The sequence below is a fragment of the Barbus barbus genome (genome assembly GCF_936440315.1).
Source record: "Barbus barbus genome assembly, chromosome: 24".
Classification (NCBI taxonomy): domain Eukaryota; kingdom Metazoa; phylum Chordata; class Actinopteri; order Cypriniformes; family Cyprinidae; genus Barbus; species Barbus barbus.
This window is the reverse complement of record NC_136752.1, coordinates 8,219,415-8,239,961: the sequence shown is the minus strand read 5'-3', so window position 1 is coordinate 8,239,961 and position 20,547 is coordinate 8,219,415. Positions and strand designations below refer to the sequence as shown.

At 38.1% G+C, this 20,547-nt stretch overlaps 1 protein-coding gene across 1 annotated transcript in view; it reads right to left on the bottom strand.

The window, feature by feature from the left end:
- LOC306843998 (brain-enriched guanylate kinase-associated protein-like) overlaps window positions 1-20,547 on the bottom strand; it is a 31,837-nt gene that overhangs the window by 5,488 nt on the left and 5,802 nt on the right. Inside the window, exons 3-4 of the mRNA XM_079375787.1 lie at window positions 8,608-8,769; window positions 505-571 (exon numbers count right to left, since the gene is read on the bottom strand). Of these exons, the coding sequence (XP_079231913.1) occupies window positions 505-571; window positions 8,608-8,769 (229 nt within the window). The remainder of the gene's footprint in view (window positions 1-504; window positions 572-8,607; window positions 8,770-20,547) is intronic.

The window sequence follows — 20,547 nt, the reverse complement described above, 5'->3', positions numbered from 1 at the left end:
TGGATCCTAATACAGACATGTAATGGTCATACAATGTGCAGCAGGCAGGCTAATTATAATTTAATTGTTTCGAACTTCAAATTAACAAACAGGCTGTGATGCAGATTTTGCAAGTATAATAGACTCACTATCACACTGTCATGTGAAGGCGGACAGGCTGTTGTAATGGACTGTAATTAACGTCAGGCGCACCAGTGGCAGTGTATTGATAGTCAAATAGACTCTGAGTGCATTCAGCGCTATTGTACATGTTTAACACATTCCCTAATCTGCCACACCAGAAAACGTACACACATGGACAGAAGTGTGGACAGCGATGTAAACACTTTCATCCGAAAACCCATTTAAACAGGAAAACACTTAAAGAGGGAGACGAGTACTCGTTAACACATATGCAAACAAAAACATACGCACATTAAAATAAAAAGCAGTGCGTGTGCGTTCACCCAGACACCTCTTGTATAATTTGTGCCTTTTTAGTGTGTGGCCGATGTGTGCACTCACATTTCGGTGGATTTTATCCTCTAAGTCCTGGTTGATCCTCTGCAGCGCTGAGTAACTGCTCTGTATTCTGTGGGAAACACATGAACAAAACGTCTTTTTTTCAAATCCAGCACGCACTGGAAGGTCTTAAACGCCTTCCTTATTTCCTTAGACACATCTGTTAGATAATCACAAGTGGGTTGCCAAAACTCTCACCACCTGTTCATCTTCAGCATTATATTATGGTATCTGTTGCGGCATCAATTCATAACATTTATTTTACAATGGACCGACGAGCCCAACACATGGCCAAGCTATAACTGTATAACTGACTCCTACGCACTTGGCATCGGCCAAGTGAAGTGAAACGATCTCTCTGTGTCCCAATTCACTTACTATCCATCCACAATAGTAGGCAAGGTTAAAAACAATGCATCCTAAATTGTAGTATGTTTAAATATTAGGGCAAAGGCACCTTTTTAAGTGGAAGACAAGGAACACGAGGGCAGCTGCCACAGAAATTTAAAAAAGTATATGATGTGAAGAAGTCTGTGATATTCTCTATAATTCACCAATTCTAACTCAGCTGTATGCACTGCTAAATGGTTGCTATTTTCTCCCCAAAGATAATTAATGTAACATACAATAAGTAAAGGCATGATGCAGAATTGTGATGTGTTTGTTTGTTTTTTCCTTGGAAAATTGTTGAAGTTTCACTGTAGGCAATATGGCAGTCATCTCAAATGTATACTGACACCTAGTGATGTGGAAGGAGCAAAGCCAAACATTTTCATTTACTGATGACAAAGGCCCTGTCCCAAATGACACACTTTATGTGCACTTGCAGTCTTGCGGATTTACAATGGCCATCACGTGTGCGTGTCCATCAAGACCGTAGGACAGCCCTGCTCCTGGAGAGCTACCGTCCTGCAGACTTCAGGTCCAACTCTGCTCAACCACACCAGTATTGCCAACTGCTTTCAATTGAAAGTAGTTAAAACTGGTAGCTAAATGTCACTAGATGACATCATAATGGAAAATTCACTGATCTATAAAAAGATGAATATAGGTCAGTTGGCAAGATAAAAATTTAGATAAGGTTTGTACAAGAAGTTGCTATAGTTGTCCCTAAACTTTTGAAAAAAGGGGTGGGGAAGTTGCTAAATCTAGATGCAAAATCGCTAAATTGGCAACACTGAACCACACATGTCTGTAATTATCAAGTAGCCCTGAACAACTTGAGTAGCTGATTCAGGTGTGTTTGATTGTGGTTGAAGCGGAAATCTTTAGGACGGTAGCTCACCAGGAGCAGGGCTGGAGATCCCCGCACTAGGGTATCCCATTCGTCATTTTAGTTTTCAGAACGGTGCTCACAAGCGCCTCTTTTGCAGCCATTTTGCACCCTCAATGCACGTTTTTGCTGAGCCTGCCCTGAGGCTAGCTCCAAAGCAGACTTCTACCCAACAGTAAAAGTGGCATACCATCACGAAAGTATGAACTTAGTGGAAGACTGCGAGAGTTTAGGGCAGGGCAGTCTAAACTCGGTCCTGGAGGGCCAATGTCTTGCAGAGTTTAGCTCCAACCCTAATTAAACATACCTGAAGCAGCTAATCAAGCTCTTACTAGGCATTCTAGAAACTTCCATGCAGATATGTTGAGGCAAGTTGGAGCTAAACTCTGCAGGACGCCAGCCCTCAAGGACCGAGTTTGGACAGCTCTGGTTTAGGATGTGATTTGGGATGGGACCATAGAGTACTGCACTCTACAGGTTCAGTAAGATCAAATCCATAAACATGTTAGCATTTTAGCACTTCTGCTTCTATCATCCTAAAGTCAATGGTTTTTAAAAGGGTTTTTGCTTAAATGCTTGCATTTTTTTCTACAGACTACTTCAGTAATATATCATTGTTTTTACTTGTCTTGAAAATGGCAGTTGTGAGTGGTGTAATGGAACTACAGGGGTTATCAAGACCATGTAAATCACGCATAATAGGTAAACTTATCTACTCTACTTTTAAAGCCTTGTTGTGTTTCTAATTGCAGTCTTGCAAACTATTCTAAATTAAACTTTCAGACCAAATGTTTCTTAAAGAATTGTCAGAAACTTAATGCTGGTGAGTTTCAAGTCATGTGAACGTGGTGTAGTTTGTTTATAGCCTTTGGTTAGCTTTTTACTTCTGGTGACTGTTTTTAGGCTTCAAAGTTCATAAATGTTGTGTTCATTTATGAAGATTATCAGTTAACAAAACATGTAAGAATCATGAACTTTAGTTTATTGCAGAGCTTATTTCCTGCAATAATTAAAATGCCAATGGAAAAATCCTATTGGGTTTTTGTCAAGGGAACCAGGGTGATGATAAATTTCAGGTTGGCTTATCACTGCAGCACTCTGTTGCATATATGTGCTATTTGTAAGTCCTTTAATACTTTATTAAATGAGCAAAAAGTTACAAAGTGGATAGTATTTGACTGGTCATTTATCTCACAACACATAAGGTGTGGTTGACTTCAAGCTGTGCATGCCGGTTAGAAATTTTGTCCGACTTGAGCCAGCACTGAGGCCACATCATTGTGACTTATAGGATCAGCCGGCCACAGTTTCTCTAGAGCAGTGATCCTCAAATCTGGCTCGCGAGATCCACTTTCCTGCAGAGTTTAGCTCCAACCCTTATAAAACACACCAACCTGCGATTTTTCTAATGATCCTGAAGACATTGATTAGCATGCTCAGGTGTGCTTGATATGGGTTAGAGCTAAACTCTGCAGGAGAGTGGATCTCGCGAGCCAGATTAGATGACCACTGCTCTAGAGCAACTGCAAGAGCTCTGATGACGACACAGTTGTTTCACGATTCACCACATGACAACAATGACGTGTTTTTTGGGTTTATTCTGACACCTTCAGTTATACTAATGCTCACAAATCTTTTGAACCGTAAAAGCTTGTTTTACTGTAGTTGCATGGTTATATTGAGTCACATTTATCAAAAACGCTGACGTTCATCAAAAAAGCACTACCCACTATTGGTATTTAAATAGTATATGTTCATGTTGAACTTTATTCTTGAACAGATGGTGCTGAATTAAGCAGTATATAAAAAGTGTTTCTGTTGCTCATGAAAACGTTTCTGAAACGTCTGTGTATTTGACAAATATTGCATTTATTTCACTTCATCTGTGATTAGAGTATACTAACACCGCACGAGCGTCACTACTGGGGCCTGAAAGTGTCTGACTTGACGTCTCCACTTTCAATTCCACCCCTGACTGCAAGCGGCAACTCCCGCCAATCGGTCTGTGCAGAGAGGCATGAAGTCAAACATGCATGTTCTATTGGCCCTATTGGCCCGGTTTCACAAACGGGGCTTAACTTAAACCAGGATTAGGCCTTAGTTAAATTGAGATATTTAAGCAACTTTTACAAAAATGCCTTAGAAGAAAACATTACAGGTGTGCATCTTGACACAGAACAATGACACTGACATATTTTAAGATATGTCAGAGCAAGATGTTTTCATTTGAGACAGCTCAAACATGCATTTCAGTCTGGGACTAGATTAAGCTTTGTCTGTGAAACCGGGGGATTGACGCTTGGTCAGGACCCTTTGGTGTGACTTTCTGACGCAGATGGTACCACTTTAGCATAATCTTTTGATGCGCAGGGTCCTCCATCTAGAAACCTTTGGCATCAATATGCCGACGCAAAAGGCATTGGCAATTTTATCATCATGATTAAATTATATATTGGGTAATAATAATGCCATTATTGCATATACTGTATGTTGGGGTGTGATTTTAATTAATTAATTTTTTTCAATGTAAACAGTCACAACAATATTATTTATATTACACTATTTACACATTTCTGAGCGCGTAACCCAACCCTTGTCCCTAAACCTACTATTTGTCAATAAAACACAGGACATAAAAGGAAGATACAACTATTCAAAAAATATTAATATTCCAAGCATGGATCGTGGAAGCAGGGGGCCTGGGTTACTTTTGAGGTCTGGTACTAATATGACATACAAAAAATAGTTTGTAGACTCATGTGTGTACGATTAAGCATTAAAAGAGTGTGATCTCGATTCAAACACACGCAATCGTATTCCTAAATGATGAGGATTCCACTATATATATAAGCCTTTGAAATCACATTCACATCGGAATATTTAAACCTGCTTTCGTGCAGTTAATGATCCAGAAAGAGCAGTGTTCATCATGTAAGCTTTGTTTGAAACAGCTTCACAAAAAGTCTATACAGTAGGCTACATTTCTGTGTTGCAAACATTAAATAATAACGAAAGTATTGGGGTAAAAAAAGTTTACAAGGATATAGTCTGATGTTATACAGCCACGATCACAATGAATAATTGACCTTTGAAAGTAGTTACGCTTCAAAGATTTTAAAGATTCTATATGTTACAATATGCGAATAGGTGGCGACCAGTGACTGTTAAAATGTATTTGATGTCTGAATCATTCATTCAAGTGATTTGTTCAAAAACTGAACGAAACAAGTCTTCATTTAAAATTATATTTTTTTTACGTAATGAATTCGAATAAATTAATAAATATTTTAAAGACTCATTTATAACATCTTAGATATTTATAAATAGACTCATTTATAACATTAAACAAAACATTTTGTCAGAACCTCAAGTAAATCGCCCCAGTCCCCCTGTCTTTTAGTCCATTCCGTGATCCATGATTCCAACTTTTGAGGCAAAATGATTGATTTGTGAGAGGAATAGATGCGATCACCATCTCCGTCCGCTGTAACTGTGCACAAATTGAAAAATTGCCTTACATCAGCTTTGGTTGTGAAATTGTGAAATGCCATTGGCTCTTGTGTGTCTTCTGACCGATTGTTCCATGTTAATGTTCTGGAGTATCTTTTTGAATGAGATGTGAGCGCTTTGATGGAGCGGGATCATTTTTGAGCAAATAAAACCTTATGATTTACTCTGTTCTTTTCATAAAAATATTGTATGGCTTCAGAATACTTGGAATGCAACTTTTATACTGTTTTTTTATGATCAGTTTTTGCAATAAATACCTGTGACTGTACTTTTAATTTACTTTTTAAGCGATGCCAATGGGTCGTGACCAAGCGTCAATATGTGACGAGTTGGGAGTGAGAACGTGTTGGATCTCAACATGGCAACCCCCAAGAGTTGACTAAGCCCATGTAAAATTAAAACCGTCTTTTTCAGGTTACTGATATGATACTTTTCAAAAGTACTATTTATTTGTTTAGGAGTAAAACTTTTTTAATAATAGGAAAAAGACAAAAGTGTAACTTTATAATACACTCAACCACTGTGAAAAATAGTTTCTGTTGGATTAAAGTCAGGGATTTGATTAGGGCAATCCATAACCTTAATTTAGTTTGTTTTTAGCCATTCAGATTTGGACCTGATTATGCGTTGGTGTTGGATTCTGTGTGAATCATGCCCTGCTGCATCACCCAATTATGCTTTATATTCAGCTCACATGCAGATAGTCAGACATTTTCTTTAGGAATTGTAGCAGAAATTATACTTCAGGGGTGTGTTTCCTGAACAACAATGTTACTCTCTTAATCACCGTAGTACAATGCATTGTTGGGGAGACAAGCTCATGACCACTGTTTCCTGAAAATGGGAACTTTGTCACATACATCATTCGAACCACATTAGTTAGAACTGTCATTAATGATATTAAGCAAATTAATGTCAGATTATTGCTGTTATTAATGAACATGGGATATGAGGACTACTTTACTATTTTTGTTCTCCGTTGTTTAGCTGTATTTTGTGGCTTCCCTTCCTACATCACTCCAGGTTCCCGCCTATAGAGCAAATACATGCATGTATATGCATGTTTCAGAAATTATGTTTTAATTCTGTTAACAAAGTAGAAGACATAAACAACTTTGTAAAATTATGGAATGAACAATATAGATTGCACTACGTTATCTTATGTGTTTTGTCCATATAAAAGTATAAGTCCATATGTCCTACTAAAAAGAAACTATGCTTTTAACAACAGGTTGAGAGCTGTAGCTCCCACACAACTTTGCAATGCTGTTTGCGAATGTTCATTGGAACTATAGATTTGTAGGCATATTTGGACACTTTGTGTTTTGACTATAGACCCATACTATGAGAGAAACACAATCAAATTCAAAATCAGGTGGGGTGCAAATACTTTTTACACTACTGTATTAACCTTAAATTTGAGTAATTATTATGTAGATGAATTTGGATAGATGTTAGCTAAGGATGCACGATACTATCGAAACAATATCAGAATCGGCCGATAATGGCTTAAAATTTAATTATCGGCATGAGCCCAGAATGAAAAATTATGCCGATATGCCTTGGCGATAAGACAAATTATTCATATATGCTCAGGATGTGCTGCTAGCATTAGATTCACTGTTTTGGATTGCCGCATTTAATCTGAGAATGCAATAAAGAATGATGTGTCTTTTGTACAATAGAGTCCAAGTAGGGCTCGCTGCAGTCCACAAGATCCAGGGGGCGTGGTTGGATCCACATCTAGGGGGTGGAGATTGGTAGGTTTAGGGGTGGAGATGGGGTGGGATTAGGGATCAGGGGGTGGAGATGGGTAGGTTTAGGTATATGTAAGGTGGGAGGAGTTGGATCTGGATCCAACCACGCCCCCTGGATCTTGTAGGCTGCAGCGAGACGCTTCTCATAAAGTCAACAGTCACTAGCAGTGGCAGCCTCCCCCGGGTCCTAATGCCTGTCATGTTTAAATCCGTAGGGGTCGCTGTTGGTCTACTTAAAATAAAGGTAAAATACACTAATAACATTAAGATTGTGTTTCTGATTAAATAAAACAGTATCCATGATATAAAATCACGAGTATGCTTTCAGTTAGGTCAAAAGCTATAGCTTAAATAAAATTGATTCAAAACACAGACACTTGTAAAATAAATTAAATAATTTTCTATACAGATTTATTCATAATAGGGCTTTTCACACTGCACTTAACCCCAGGTTATCGTCGGTGTTAGCTAATAGGTGTATTACCTTTTTACCCGGGGTTATGAAACCCTGCTCTGTAGCATGTGAACTGGAGTGATGAGGGGACTGTATTATTCACTTAAAAGAAATATTCACATACTTGTTTTGTTGGGGTTTTTTTTTGCCTTTGTGTGTCTCATGAGGCTTAAAACGGCTAAAGACCTACGCGGTGATTTTTTTTAATAACTGGCAAGATGCAGAAAAAGCCGTGTAAACAGGTTGCCTGCTGTTTGTTCAATCAGTGACGGTGACATAGCAAATATGCAAATAAGAACGTTAACCCGGGGTTTAGGAATGTACAGTGTGAAACGTCTGCTAATGAATACCCAGGATTAACCGTTAACCCCAGGTATTGTATGAGCAGTGTGAAACGTGATTACAGATAACCCAGGATTCAGTTTATCCAGGGTTTAGGATGACCCAGGGTTAAAAATTTCAAGTGTGAAAAGCCCTAATGTGTAATAAGTCACCCCCCCAAAAATAAAAAATAAAATTATGACACTTAAATAAAGGGAAATATAAAAGATTTTCAAAATTTTTACTCTCTTGCTTTAGACCAGGGGTAGGCAACGTCGGTTCTGGAGTGCCGCTGTCCTGTAGAGTTTATCTCCAACCCTAAACAAACACACCTGAACAAGCTAATCAAGGTCTTCAGAATTACTAGGGCTACAGGCAGGTGAGGTTTTTTCAGGGTTGGAGCTAAACTCTGCAGGACATCGGCACTCCAGGACTGACGTTGCCAACCCCTGCTTTAGACCATCTACAAATGTTAAATCTTCCAATAAAATGTTAAAGTTACCACTGCATTTGTCTGAAAAAAAAACAAGTTTTCAAACAAAAGGAAATATATTGGTATCGGCATCGGCTATTGGCCAAAATGAGTTAAAAAATATCAACATACCGGCAAAAATCCAATATCGTGCTTCCCTAATTTCTTTTGCAACAACAGCAGGTACATACTTAAAGAGCATAGTATAAGTAGGCAAATTGAGAGCCAAGTTGATTGTCCTCTCTGATAAATTGTTCAGTTAGTTACCATATGTGAACACTATATTAAGGCCAGATGTTATTGTGTATGCTTTTCTTACCGGCGTAATTTGTCGGTGAACTTGTCGAGTTCCTCCTGGGCTCGGCGCAGCTCAGTCTCCAGGTACTGCCTCGTGGAGGCAAACTCACGCTCTAAAAGCTCCAGCTTATGAGTGGTGTAGGAGAGACGTTTGCGCAGGTCTTCCTTCTGTTCCTGCAGAGAGCTGCATACAGATGCGCATGTGACTACATTTGCTTCAAATGATAAATAGTCCCAGAATCCGTTCTGCATGGATCAGGCAGACATTCAGGATCAATAAAGGGAATGCAAAATCAAAACAGCTATTTTATATGAATTACACCTCAGTTTGGGCCAGATTTACGAATTTATTTTGCTTGGTTGTTGCTGACATGATTGATAACTGTCAAACAACCCACTGATCACATTTAGAGCAACCCAAACACACTCACATCAAGAGTGCCTTGGTAAATCAGGTTTACTGACCTTTTTAATACTCAACACTCATTTTTCCCTTTTCCCACATTGATCCTGAGCCACATGACCAATGCCACGTTTAGATGGTCTATTTATAGATCAAACACACAAGCGGGGATGGGGTGGGAGAGATGGATGGAACCAATCGCAGCTTTTTACGATACGTAAGAGAACCACTGACGGCTCTAATGGTTTAGTATTGATGGACAGATGTGTGGTGAACGGTAATGACTTTCAGGCTGTTGATAGAGCCAGCGGCTTTCAGCATGCCACAAACCTCGCTTGATCAGACTGCCAGACAACACGTGTCTAAAACAGTGAGAATGTAACACGTCTGAGAGATAAATGTACTGGCAATCGATACACACGTGTATGTGAAAGCAAGCACACACACAAGCCAGCACACGCGTATTCTCAGCAGGATACAGCAGAACACACAACACACACAATCTCAATACAGACAGGCATTAAGCCTGACTTAAAATGAAAGCTGGATGCCCCTAACAAAATGTACTTTCTGATAGCATACAGTATATATTAAGCTGATAACACTGAAAATTATTTTAATCTACATATGAACTAGTGAATTAAAAAATAAACCTTATAATATAAACATGAAGATATAAATAGTAAAAACTAGGGCTGTCAAACAGTTAAAAGACTAATTGCACACATTTCTGTAAATATGCACATAACTTTAAACACTTTTGAAGTACTAAAATTTGAACATTTGCAAATTTGCAAGTTAACTAGTTAAATCCATAAAATGAAATAGTAAAAACTAGGGCTATCAATTGCTTAAAAAAAAAATAATGTCACATATTTCTGTAAATAATTGTGAATAATTATTCATAACATTAAAATTTGTAATATTAATAATCTAAATATATTTTCACATCTCCATATTAATGTATTTTATACAGTATTGGAAGACCAGTGCTAGTTGTCAATTTTTTCCAGTCGATATTTTTCATGGTTTTTCATTGCCACTTCATTTTATTTATATATATATATATATATATATATATATATATCCACAAGAACACAGTTCAACCTTTCAGCTATCTACCTTCATTATATAATTTATATCCCTTTTTTCCTTTTTTTAAATATTTTCCAGTATGTACTATTGATTCAAAATTTAACAATTACTGAGAAATATGAGACAATTAGCCTGCTATCTTCTACATAAGTATTTTACCATATGAAGGAGATGAGATTTAGGTGAGTCATTGTCCACACTGGTCATAGTCTGTGCATAACACTGCGTGACTTGTTCCAAGTGTTGGTTTGTATATTGGTTTAGTAATTTCTTTAAACAGCCCTATTTAGAAAAACAATATTACATCCATAGTCACAAGTGGATTGGAGAGCAGATGATTATGATCCTATATGTGTGTACAATAGCACATTCATTGGTCAACACTTGTAGCAACAGCACATGATGGTCAATCTGTCACAGTTCAGCACTTGGCGGAGATGCACATGGTTGATGGGATGACTGTGGTGGGCTGACGACAGGGTTGAGATAGCATCTTACCTCTTTTTCTGATGTTTACTACCATTTCGAGAGGTTTTAAGGGCTGTTTTCCCAATATATATCTTTTTCATGGTTTTTCGTAGTAGGCCACCTCTCATGAAGGTCTGTGTATAAATTCTCTGCTCCCTAACAGGGATTATTCCTTATTCCTGCTTGAGTCTGAGGTTACGTTTCCCATGCAGCCCTGACAGACCGCTGGAGATCCTGCCAACAGAGCAAAGAGAGTGGCGGGTGGTGCTTGCAATCATATTACAAAATAATAGCGACAGCAATTAAGAAAGTGTCATCAAACTTGCAATTCATCTCAAAGATTCATGCATGAAACTGTCACGGCAAGAATGAGCACGCGGCGACAGGCGTAATTAACCTTTTTGGGCCGATGCCTCTGTGCTGATGTTTCGGTTTGACTGGAGGTCCCTCGCACAGGTCGTGAGCTGCGAGATGAATTAAGGTAGGAACACGTTGAGACAGCTTGCGACGTCATCAAAAATATTCACATGCAGAACTGTACGTGTTAATCTATAGAGCATTGCAGTTTGGGGAATATTTCTACCACACATTTACGGCAACTTTTCCACTAATAGGGTTCGAAACAAGGCCTGAAAGTCTTCAAAAGTTTGAAAGGAGGTGCTTAAACTTCAGAAAAGGATTGTCAGCTTCACTAAATCTTATACTAGTTACTGAATATTTATTTTAGATAAGGTTTTGCAAAATGTATTACCAAGATTTGGAACATGTTATATTTATTTTCTTGAAAGACGTCTCTTATGCTGAGCAAGGCTATATTTATTTAATTGAAAATACAGTAAGAGCAATATCTCTTTCAGAAATCATTCTAATATGCTGATTTGGTGCTCAACATTTCTTATTATGTTGAAAACACTGAGCACATTAGAAGGATTTCCAAAGGATCATGTGTCACAATGAAGACTGGAGTAGTGATGCTGAAAATTCAGGTTTGCATCAAAGGAATAAATCTTTTAAAATGTATTAAAATATAAACTTATTTTAAAGTGTAATAAAATTGCATAGTTTTGCTGTATTATACTGTATTTCAAAGATGTGAACAATCAATGAGATTATTCACTTCCACGATGTATGGGTCTAAATGGTATTAATTCTTGTTTGTCAAAATTAAAAGGATTTTGCTCTAATAGGGAAAATACAAAATGTGAGAGACGGCAAAATATTGCATTTTTGGACAATTAAAATCAGTGAATAAATCTAATTTTTACTAAAATGAATTGCATATCAAGAGAACATGCGAAGGTGAATGCATTGTTGTAAATTTAGTGGATTATTTTAATCATTTTTTATCATTTTGTGTTTTTAATTTTAAAGGGTGGCACCACTATTCTAAGAGTGATGTGGCAAAAAAATTAAAAATAAATTAATTTTGCAATCCCGAACACTTTACAACAAGGTTACAGTATACATAATGTACTAAATTCTAAATTAGGTATCATGAATTATTTCATGCCTTTTTCACATGTTTGTTCATCTTGATTAACATTCATTCATGGATGGATGGATGGACAAGAAAATCATGTGGTGTGCGACACGATAAAATAAGAAATTTGCTGACATTTAAAGTGTTTTAATCTCACATGCAGAATCTATTAATCAGTATAATTTTAGTATCATATGATTCAATATTTTAGATATACTTTCTGTTACTTGTTTTTATTTTCATTTTAACATTTTAGTAAGTTTTAGTTGTGTAATTTTATTATTTTAAATGTTTATATAGTTTTTATTAAAGGGGTCATCAGATGCAAAATTCACTTTAAATGTTATTTGAACATAAATGTGTGTTGGAAGTGTGTCCACATCGACCCTATAATGATACAAATCCACCGAGTGCTTATTTTTGAAATCCCTATTTTAAAAAACCCTTTCTGAAATCAGGCTGTTCTGAGATTCCTCGTCAGAATGACGTAGTTCTGTACAGGTCGCTCCCATGATAGTTGATTGACAAGGCTGTCTTACCTTAGACGTAGGGTTTACCAGATCCACACACACATACACAAACATGTTTGCCTCCAATGCTTAAAAAAATATATAATAATAGCATTTATTAAACCCTATTTATGGAAAGTGCCTTGTGCATTTTTTTTACTTGTCTGTTTTTATTTCTGCACACTTGCACTGAACGACCTAATTTTCCTGTCTTCCTATCGCCTGTTTCCTTCCAGTCCATCAGGTGAGGACGGAGAGATTTTTGTGACAATTGATTATGCATTGCTCTTTGGCTCTGACTCATCGCACACACATTTTTTCTCTCTCCCGTCTGAATCACCACAGGGTGTCAATATAACACATCACCCTAAATCCTCACCCACGAACATTTACCACATCACGAGGGGCAAGTATACTCCCACAGCGAGCCACGGAAGTCAATGCGTCTTATATCACGGGGGGCTGCAGCCGCCGCATTGGCTACAATTGATCTTTCGGAAAGAGCAGCTGACATTTTAGAGGCGCGAGGGAGGGAATGAAAGACAAGTGGAGCTGGAAGATTAGAGGGGCAGGAGTGAGATGGAAGAAAGGAATGAGCGACAGAAAAACGAGAGGTGTGAAAAGGCCTCTCATCTCACCTCCACTTTGTATTCTGCGCCTCTCAACGCAGAGAGATTATCTCCCAGAAAACCCCCTCATCGGATGCACACACATACCTGCTCTGACATACATTTGTCCAACAATTTTGGACCTTAAGACCTCTTTTAAGGGGTTAAGATGCTTTCTGAATGACTTTTTTCTTTACTAGGATCTTTTCTTTAATTTTAAGAGGAAACACCCACATTTCCAACAATTTTCTTAGAATTTTGTTACTAGGAGCAACTCTTAGCACTAAGATTTTTCATGAATACGGCCCTAGTGCAGAATGAGGTTCAAGAATTGGATCGTGCTCTTCGTTGCCACATAAATACACTCACAATTCTCCCAAGTGTCACCAATGCCAGCTAGATTTGAAATGACTATAATTATTTTAGTCACAGTCTGTACCCATTTATAGTATTTTCTTATTTTTTTTCTCTATATATTTTTCTCAACTCAGTTCTCTGGCAAAAGTCATAGTTAATAGTTGGTCCCCAAACTAAAGGTTCTCATAATTGTAAAATTTTGAAGCATGTTTATTTAAAAAATTGTATGTTTTTATAAGTAACTACATCAGAACGTTTGGGGGCGTGAGTGTGCGCAGTTTGCGTTGTACAACAAAACATCCAAGTACCATCAAGTTGTTTACCACAGACCTTATTTTACTTGTGAATTGAAAAAGCCCATTATAAATCCCATGGGAAAATCTCGAGGGAACGCATGGCGAGTCTTCTGGGTTTTAACGTCATGACTGCAGCACTCTATTAACATTAACCAATAGTCAGCAGGAGCAGCCTGGGTAGTTATTTCCACATTACTTCATGATACTGTTATAGCCAATACAACCCAAACCTTCAGTCTCCACGTTCCTGGCCAAAAAGCCTCTTCAAAAGTCAAGTCGGAAACACTCCTCCACAAACACTTTCAAACTCGCATTCAGGTCTGGCTCCTTTCTGGCATGAAACGCCCACTTTTTACAATGCGCTCAATTCCCAATGGATACAATCAAGTCCTGCCCTACATTTGTTTTTTCCTCATTGACTATTTTGTTTTAATCTGAAATACATCACATTATGGAAGTACGATGATTTGAGAATGCCATTTAATTCTGACTTTAAAAAGAGAAGCCATGAAATTCACAAAAGACACAATGAAACAATCCAGTGATTTATCTGCACTGACTTGATTTGTTGTTTCTCTCTCTGTCTCTTTCACCATCTATCTCTCACTCTCACTTTCAATCTCACATCATCCCTCCTTCCACCAGCCACCCACTTGCAAACAGCGGGGAATAATTATGGCTTAAGTGGATTATGCGGCCTGCAGATGGCAGATAAACGAAGAGGAGAAGAATCAGGACAGTATATCCGGGCAGAATTGTGGATGAGAAATGGAAATCTGATGGGTGGAATGGGATTCCAAGAAGCAGCAGCAACACGTTGCGCCGAGGGCCTTGATAAAATGTGTCATGGTGCCCAGCAAATCAACTGGGAATCATTTATGCTGTGGGATTTAGATTAATTTTTGTGGAAAATTGCTTGAAAACTAGGATAGGAAACTTTGCTGGGACAACATCTTGTCATGACACCGAAAAAAACAGCAATTGAAGTGAACACACACACACACACACACACACACACACACACACATACAAAGAATACTCCTGATATGCAGAGATCTGCTAGTATATAAAATATTAAACCTGCAAGCCTGAATGTTGGCAGGCTGAATGGTACGTAGACATTTCTGAACATGCAGGGATATATACACACACAACAGCTCACAAGTGTTAAAAATAGCAGCACCGATTGATTTAAAACATGTTTTAATAAATAGTTCTTCAGAACAGACTGAGAACATGATACGCATGCATTGATTTGTGACCGCGTGTTTTGAGTTTGAGCTCCATCAAGTTGATTCTTTATCATCTATTTTCTATCTTAAAAACAACTTTATACACTATAATTTTCGTTTCTATAACGTGTGAATATATCCCCTATAGCATTCTAAAACAAAACCAATCAGAGCGCCTTAATCACTAGTTTTATTTTGATTTCTCGAGTCTGCTATTAGCTTATAGCCCGTTAGCATCGGCAGCGTGGCTGCCGCTAATCTCGCTTACATTGCTAATGCTCTATTCACACACATTACCATTGTTTCACTGTTACCTGCTTAAATGGCGGATTTGTGTCTACATTTGAGTGCAGGTGAGGACACATTCGAGCTGCATTCGGTGCAGCTGGAGCTGGAGGCCGTGGAGAAGCAGATCCGCGACCTGGTGGAGAAGCAGGCCCAGCTGAGAGAGCGGAAAGCCACGCTGGAAAAATCCCGGGCTGATGCTCACTAGTCCGGGGTAAGTATACAGCATGCTGCTAACACTCCCACCACCTCTACTCCATGTGTTTCTCTGCACAGACCCTGTGCACCCAGGACGCGATCTTCCCAGATGTCCTTCACTCCGGCGCTGGGACGCCACGGACCCTGGGTGCACCAGCAGCAGAAGATGCGAGCAGGCCCCGTGCGACGATCTCTCTCCCTCCGCCGCCTCCGGTCTTCGAGATCTCCACCCGGAACCGCTTCGCTCCCGTCCACGAGACGGAACGTGACGCTGTGATCATCGGAGACTCCATCATCCGGCACGTCCGTGCTACGTTAGCTGAAGGTAAAGTGCACACTCACTGTTTCCCTGGTGCTCGTGTTCTCGATGTTTCTGCGCAGATACCCGCGATCCTGAAGGGCGACGAGAGCATCGGTGCTGTCGTCCTGCACGCAGGGGTTAACGGCACCAAGCTGCGGCAGACGGAGACACTGAAGAGGGACTTCAGGAGCCTGATCGAGACGATACGCAGCACATCGCCCGCGACGACGGTCATCATATCAGGACCTCTTCCCACGTCTCGACGAGGACACGAAAGGTTCAGTAGACTTTTTGCTTTAAACGAATGGTTATTGTCATGGTGTAAAGAACAGAAACTGCTCTTTGTTAATAATTGGAATCTTTTCTGGGAGCGTCCTAGGCTTTTCCGTGCTGATGGCCTGCACCCCAGCAGAGTTGGAGCGGAACTCCTGTCGGACAACATCTCCAAGACGCTACGCTCCATCTGACTAGTAAGACAATTCTCAAATAACTGCTATGATGACTTTTGTTCTACCCACTTAAAAGATAGAAGTACTTGCGTTGTCCAATCTATACAGACTGTGTGTTCCCCGAATAGCGAGGTCAAAATATAAATTTAATGCAGGATCTAGAAAAAATCTGGTCGTGACTAAACCAGAAAAACGCAAATGAACAAAAACTATTTTTAAAGCTTGGGCTCCTAAACATTAGATCACTCGCACCCAAAGCAATTATTGTAAAGGAAATGATCACAGATAATAATTTTGATGTACTCTGCCTGACTGAAACCTGGCTGAAATCAGGCAGGCAACATGTTTATTAGATCCTGTACCCACTAAACTACTGAAAGAGTTGCTACCTGTAGCAGAAGAACCGCTTCTCAATATTATTAACTCATCATTATGTTTAGGTCACGTCCCAAAACCATTCAAGCTGGCGGTTATTAAGCCTCTTATTAAGAAACCACAACTAGATTCAAATGAACTGGCAAATTACAGACCCATTTCAAATCTTCCGTTTGTCTAAAATTTTAGAAAAAGTTGGGTCTGCTCAATTGTGCTCCTTCTTGCAAAAAAAATTATCTCTATGAAGAATTTCAGTCAGGCCTCACCATAGCAAATAAACTGCACTTGTTAAAATTACAAATGACTTGCTTCTTGCTTCAGACCAAGGCTGCATCTCATTGCTAGTATTACTTGATCTTAGTGCTGCGTTCGACACAATAGACCATGACATACTCATAGATCGATTACAAAACTATACTGGTATTCAAGGGCAAGCTTTAAAATGGTTTAGGTCCTACCTGTTCGATCGCTACCACTTTGTTCATTTAAATGGGGAGTCATCTCAATTATAACCAGTAAAGTATGGATTACCACATGGATCTGTTTTAGGTCCTCTGTTATTTTCAATATACATGTTGCCTCTTGGTAATATTATTAGAAAATACGGGATTAGTGTTCATTGTTATGCTGATGATACTCAACTATATATCTCAATAAGACCAGATGAAACTTCTAAACTATCTAAGCTAATAGATTGTGTAAAAAATGTGAAAGATTGGATGACCAATAATTTCCTCCTATTAAATTCAGATAAGACAGATATATTACTTATTGGACCAAAAATTGTACCAATTTTCAACTAGACTAAAAATCTGGGTGTTATATTAGACAGCAACTTGTCCTTTGAAAATCATATTTCCCATGTTACAAAAACAGCATTCTTCCATCTTAGAAACATTGCCAAGCTTCGAGCTAGTTCATGCATTCATGACCTCTAGACTGGACTATTGTAATGCACTGCTAGCTGGTTGTCCTGCATCTTCAATAAACAAGCTACAGATAGTCCAAAATGGAGCGGCTAGAGTTCTTACCAGGTCAAGAAAATATGATCATATTACCCCAATTTTTACAGTCTCTGCACTGGCTACCTATTCAGTTCCGTATCATTTACAAATTATTATTACTTGCCTATAAGGCCCTAAATGGTTTAGCTCCTGCGTACCTAACTTGTCTTCTACGACACTACAATCCAACCCGCTCCCTAACGTCGCAAAACTCTGGACTTTTGGTAGTACCTAGGACAACAAAGTCCACTAAAGGAGGTAGAGCTTTTTCACATTTGGGTCCCAAACTCTGGAATAGCCTTCCTGATAATGTTCGGGGTTCAGACACACTCTCTCTGTTTAAATCTAGATTAAAGACACATCTCTTTAGCCAAGCATTCACATAATGCATCTAGTAATCTTGTACTGCAGTTATATCTAATCAAATGTACATTATAATTATTCTTTAGCTTGGGTTGAACAAATCATTTTTGCTTAGATGGAACAGCTGCTACGCTAATTATGTCTCTATTTGTTTCTCTGTTTCTGTCACGGGATTAACATCCCGCGGTAACTAGGAATGACAGAAGCTTCAGTCCGGATCCAACCCTTAAATGATCTGAGATGACCGAACACCTGAGAAAAGATAATGCCAACCCCTCAGAGGACCTCAGAGGATGCCAACGCTCAGACAACATACAGAATTGCCAAATTTTGCCATAAATTAAATATATTAAGGTTCTGCAATATATAAATATATTGTGGAAACTTAATTTCCTGTAGAGCTGCTTTGTATTGTAAAAATTTCAAAACTTGAGCTTGAACATCGGAGCCCAAGGCTGCAAAACGTGGATTGTTTTCAGCCACGTCACAGCGGATATCATTCAACAAAGCAACATACACTGAAACCAACAGAATGATCATATGCTACAGTTTTGGACAGTCTTGAAGACTAACTGTGCTGCTGTATAATCAGAAGTCACTTTTTAGTGCTACATTAATGGCATTCAGTAGCGTAGCAACCAAGATAATCATTATTGGAAAATAATCATTACTTTTCAAAGATCCTCATCGTAATGTGTTTTCACAAACACTGAATTTCTGAATAGTTACACCACAGATGACATGGAGCAAATTTCTGTTACTCTAATAGTCTCATAATCATCATTGTAACATATGTATGTATTACTAAACACACACACACACACACACACACACACACACACACACACACATATATATATATATATATATATATATATATATATATATATATATATATATATATATATGGCAGACTGTATAGCAAAACTACAATATTACCATGTTTTGAAATGGTTAATCATGCATGCATCCATTTTTTTAGATATATCTCAACACAATAAGTCTGTATCATATTTTACCATCAAAGAAATGATACATATTTTGTGTAAACTAAATAAAGCATTACATTAAGATTATTAGTTTTCAATGCAGTAAACCTATTCCACCAGTTCTCTTGAATGTAATATGAAATGCCATATTTAAAAGACAAATTATTTGTATACTATGTTGGTGTTTGTTGTGCTTTCTTTTTAACCTATGCTAATTTTTAATAAAGAAAGAATGTGTCCAGACAGGATGAATTGCATTGCTGTGTAACAGTAATGAGATTCTAATGAGAATCATCATTGAGAAAAATAACCAAACTAAACATTTGGATGTGTTATGGACTGTGCTTAATTGTCATGAAAATAAATATAACCAAAAAATAAATAAATTATATAAATATTAATTCAGTATAATATTATTTAATTCTTATAAGTATAAATATAGTTAAATTATAGCTTATAATAAAATTTAATAACAAATGTATACAGTAGTCTCGCTTTTCTACGTGCTTTTTTATTTTGGGGTGAAAACTGATGTGCAAGTTTTTGACAGGCTCTGCGAGTTTCACTCATTTACATACAAAAAGATCACATGGTAACGTGTAGAAATGTTACTTACTGGTATTAAATATAATACCTGAATTAAACGTGAATGGATCTCATACTTTTTTACTGTGTGGAAGAATAGAAAAGGACCAAGAAGGAGCGATTCCAGTGTGTTACATCATATTTGCTGCACTGAGTGGTCAAGGCCATGCTGGCCGTTTGCAAAAAATTGAGATGATAATTGATGTTTCACCTTATGTTTGCATATTCTGTCTATCAGCCCTCATATACCACCTTTGCAGAATCATCGCTGACATAATGATTCAGACCTTCGCACCCTTTGCATGCGCTTATTCCACACAATGCAGCAACATCACCTATGGAGCGTTTATAACAGCAGTTAACCAACAATCACTTCCTTACTACTCAATTAAAATGACTTGTTAATTATTCAATCCAGCACTGGGAATATTAATATTCACTGTTAACTTAAACCACCACCTATACTAGATTCCACATTAAGAACTGCATCCTAAAGATGGTTCCACATGGATGATTTGGTCAACTTTTTCAATATTTTTATGCACTTTAATGTATCCATTGCAGTTAATTTAATTTTTCTTATTAGTTCAGATATGCAGGCAGGAAATGTTTTAAGAAATGAATGTTGGACTGCTGTTCTCCAAACTGTCGTCTCAATTGTGGTGATCCACTGTGACAAGAGGCTTTCATCATGGATGCAGAGTCCTCGCAAACACATTTACTTTGCACTTTTTCATTTCTCTTAGTAACACAAAGCTGAAATCCATCAGCATAACCTGAAGCATTTCAGTTTCTCCCTGTAATCTATTAATGATTCATGCGAAGGAGGGGGAACCCCCAATAAATCCGTGAAGCCTCCCCCACCGAGCTTGAGTCATACCTTCCCCCCCCACATGACTTCTATACTATAATATACAGCAGCAGCAGTCAACACTTAGCATATTCATAAATAATATCCTAAACCT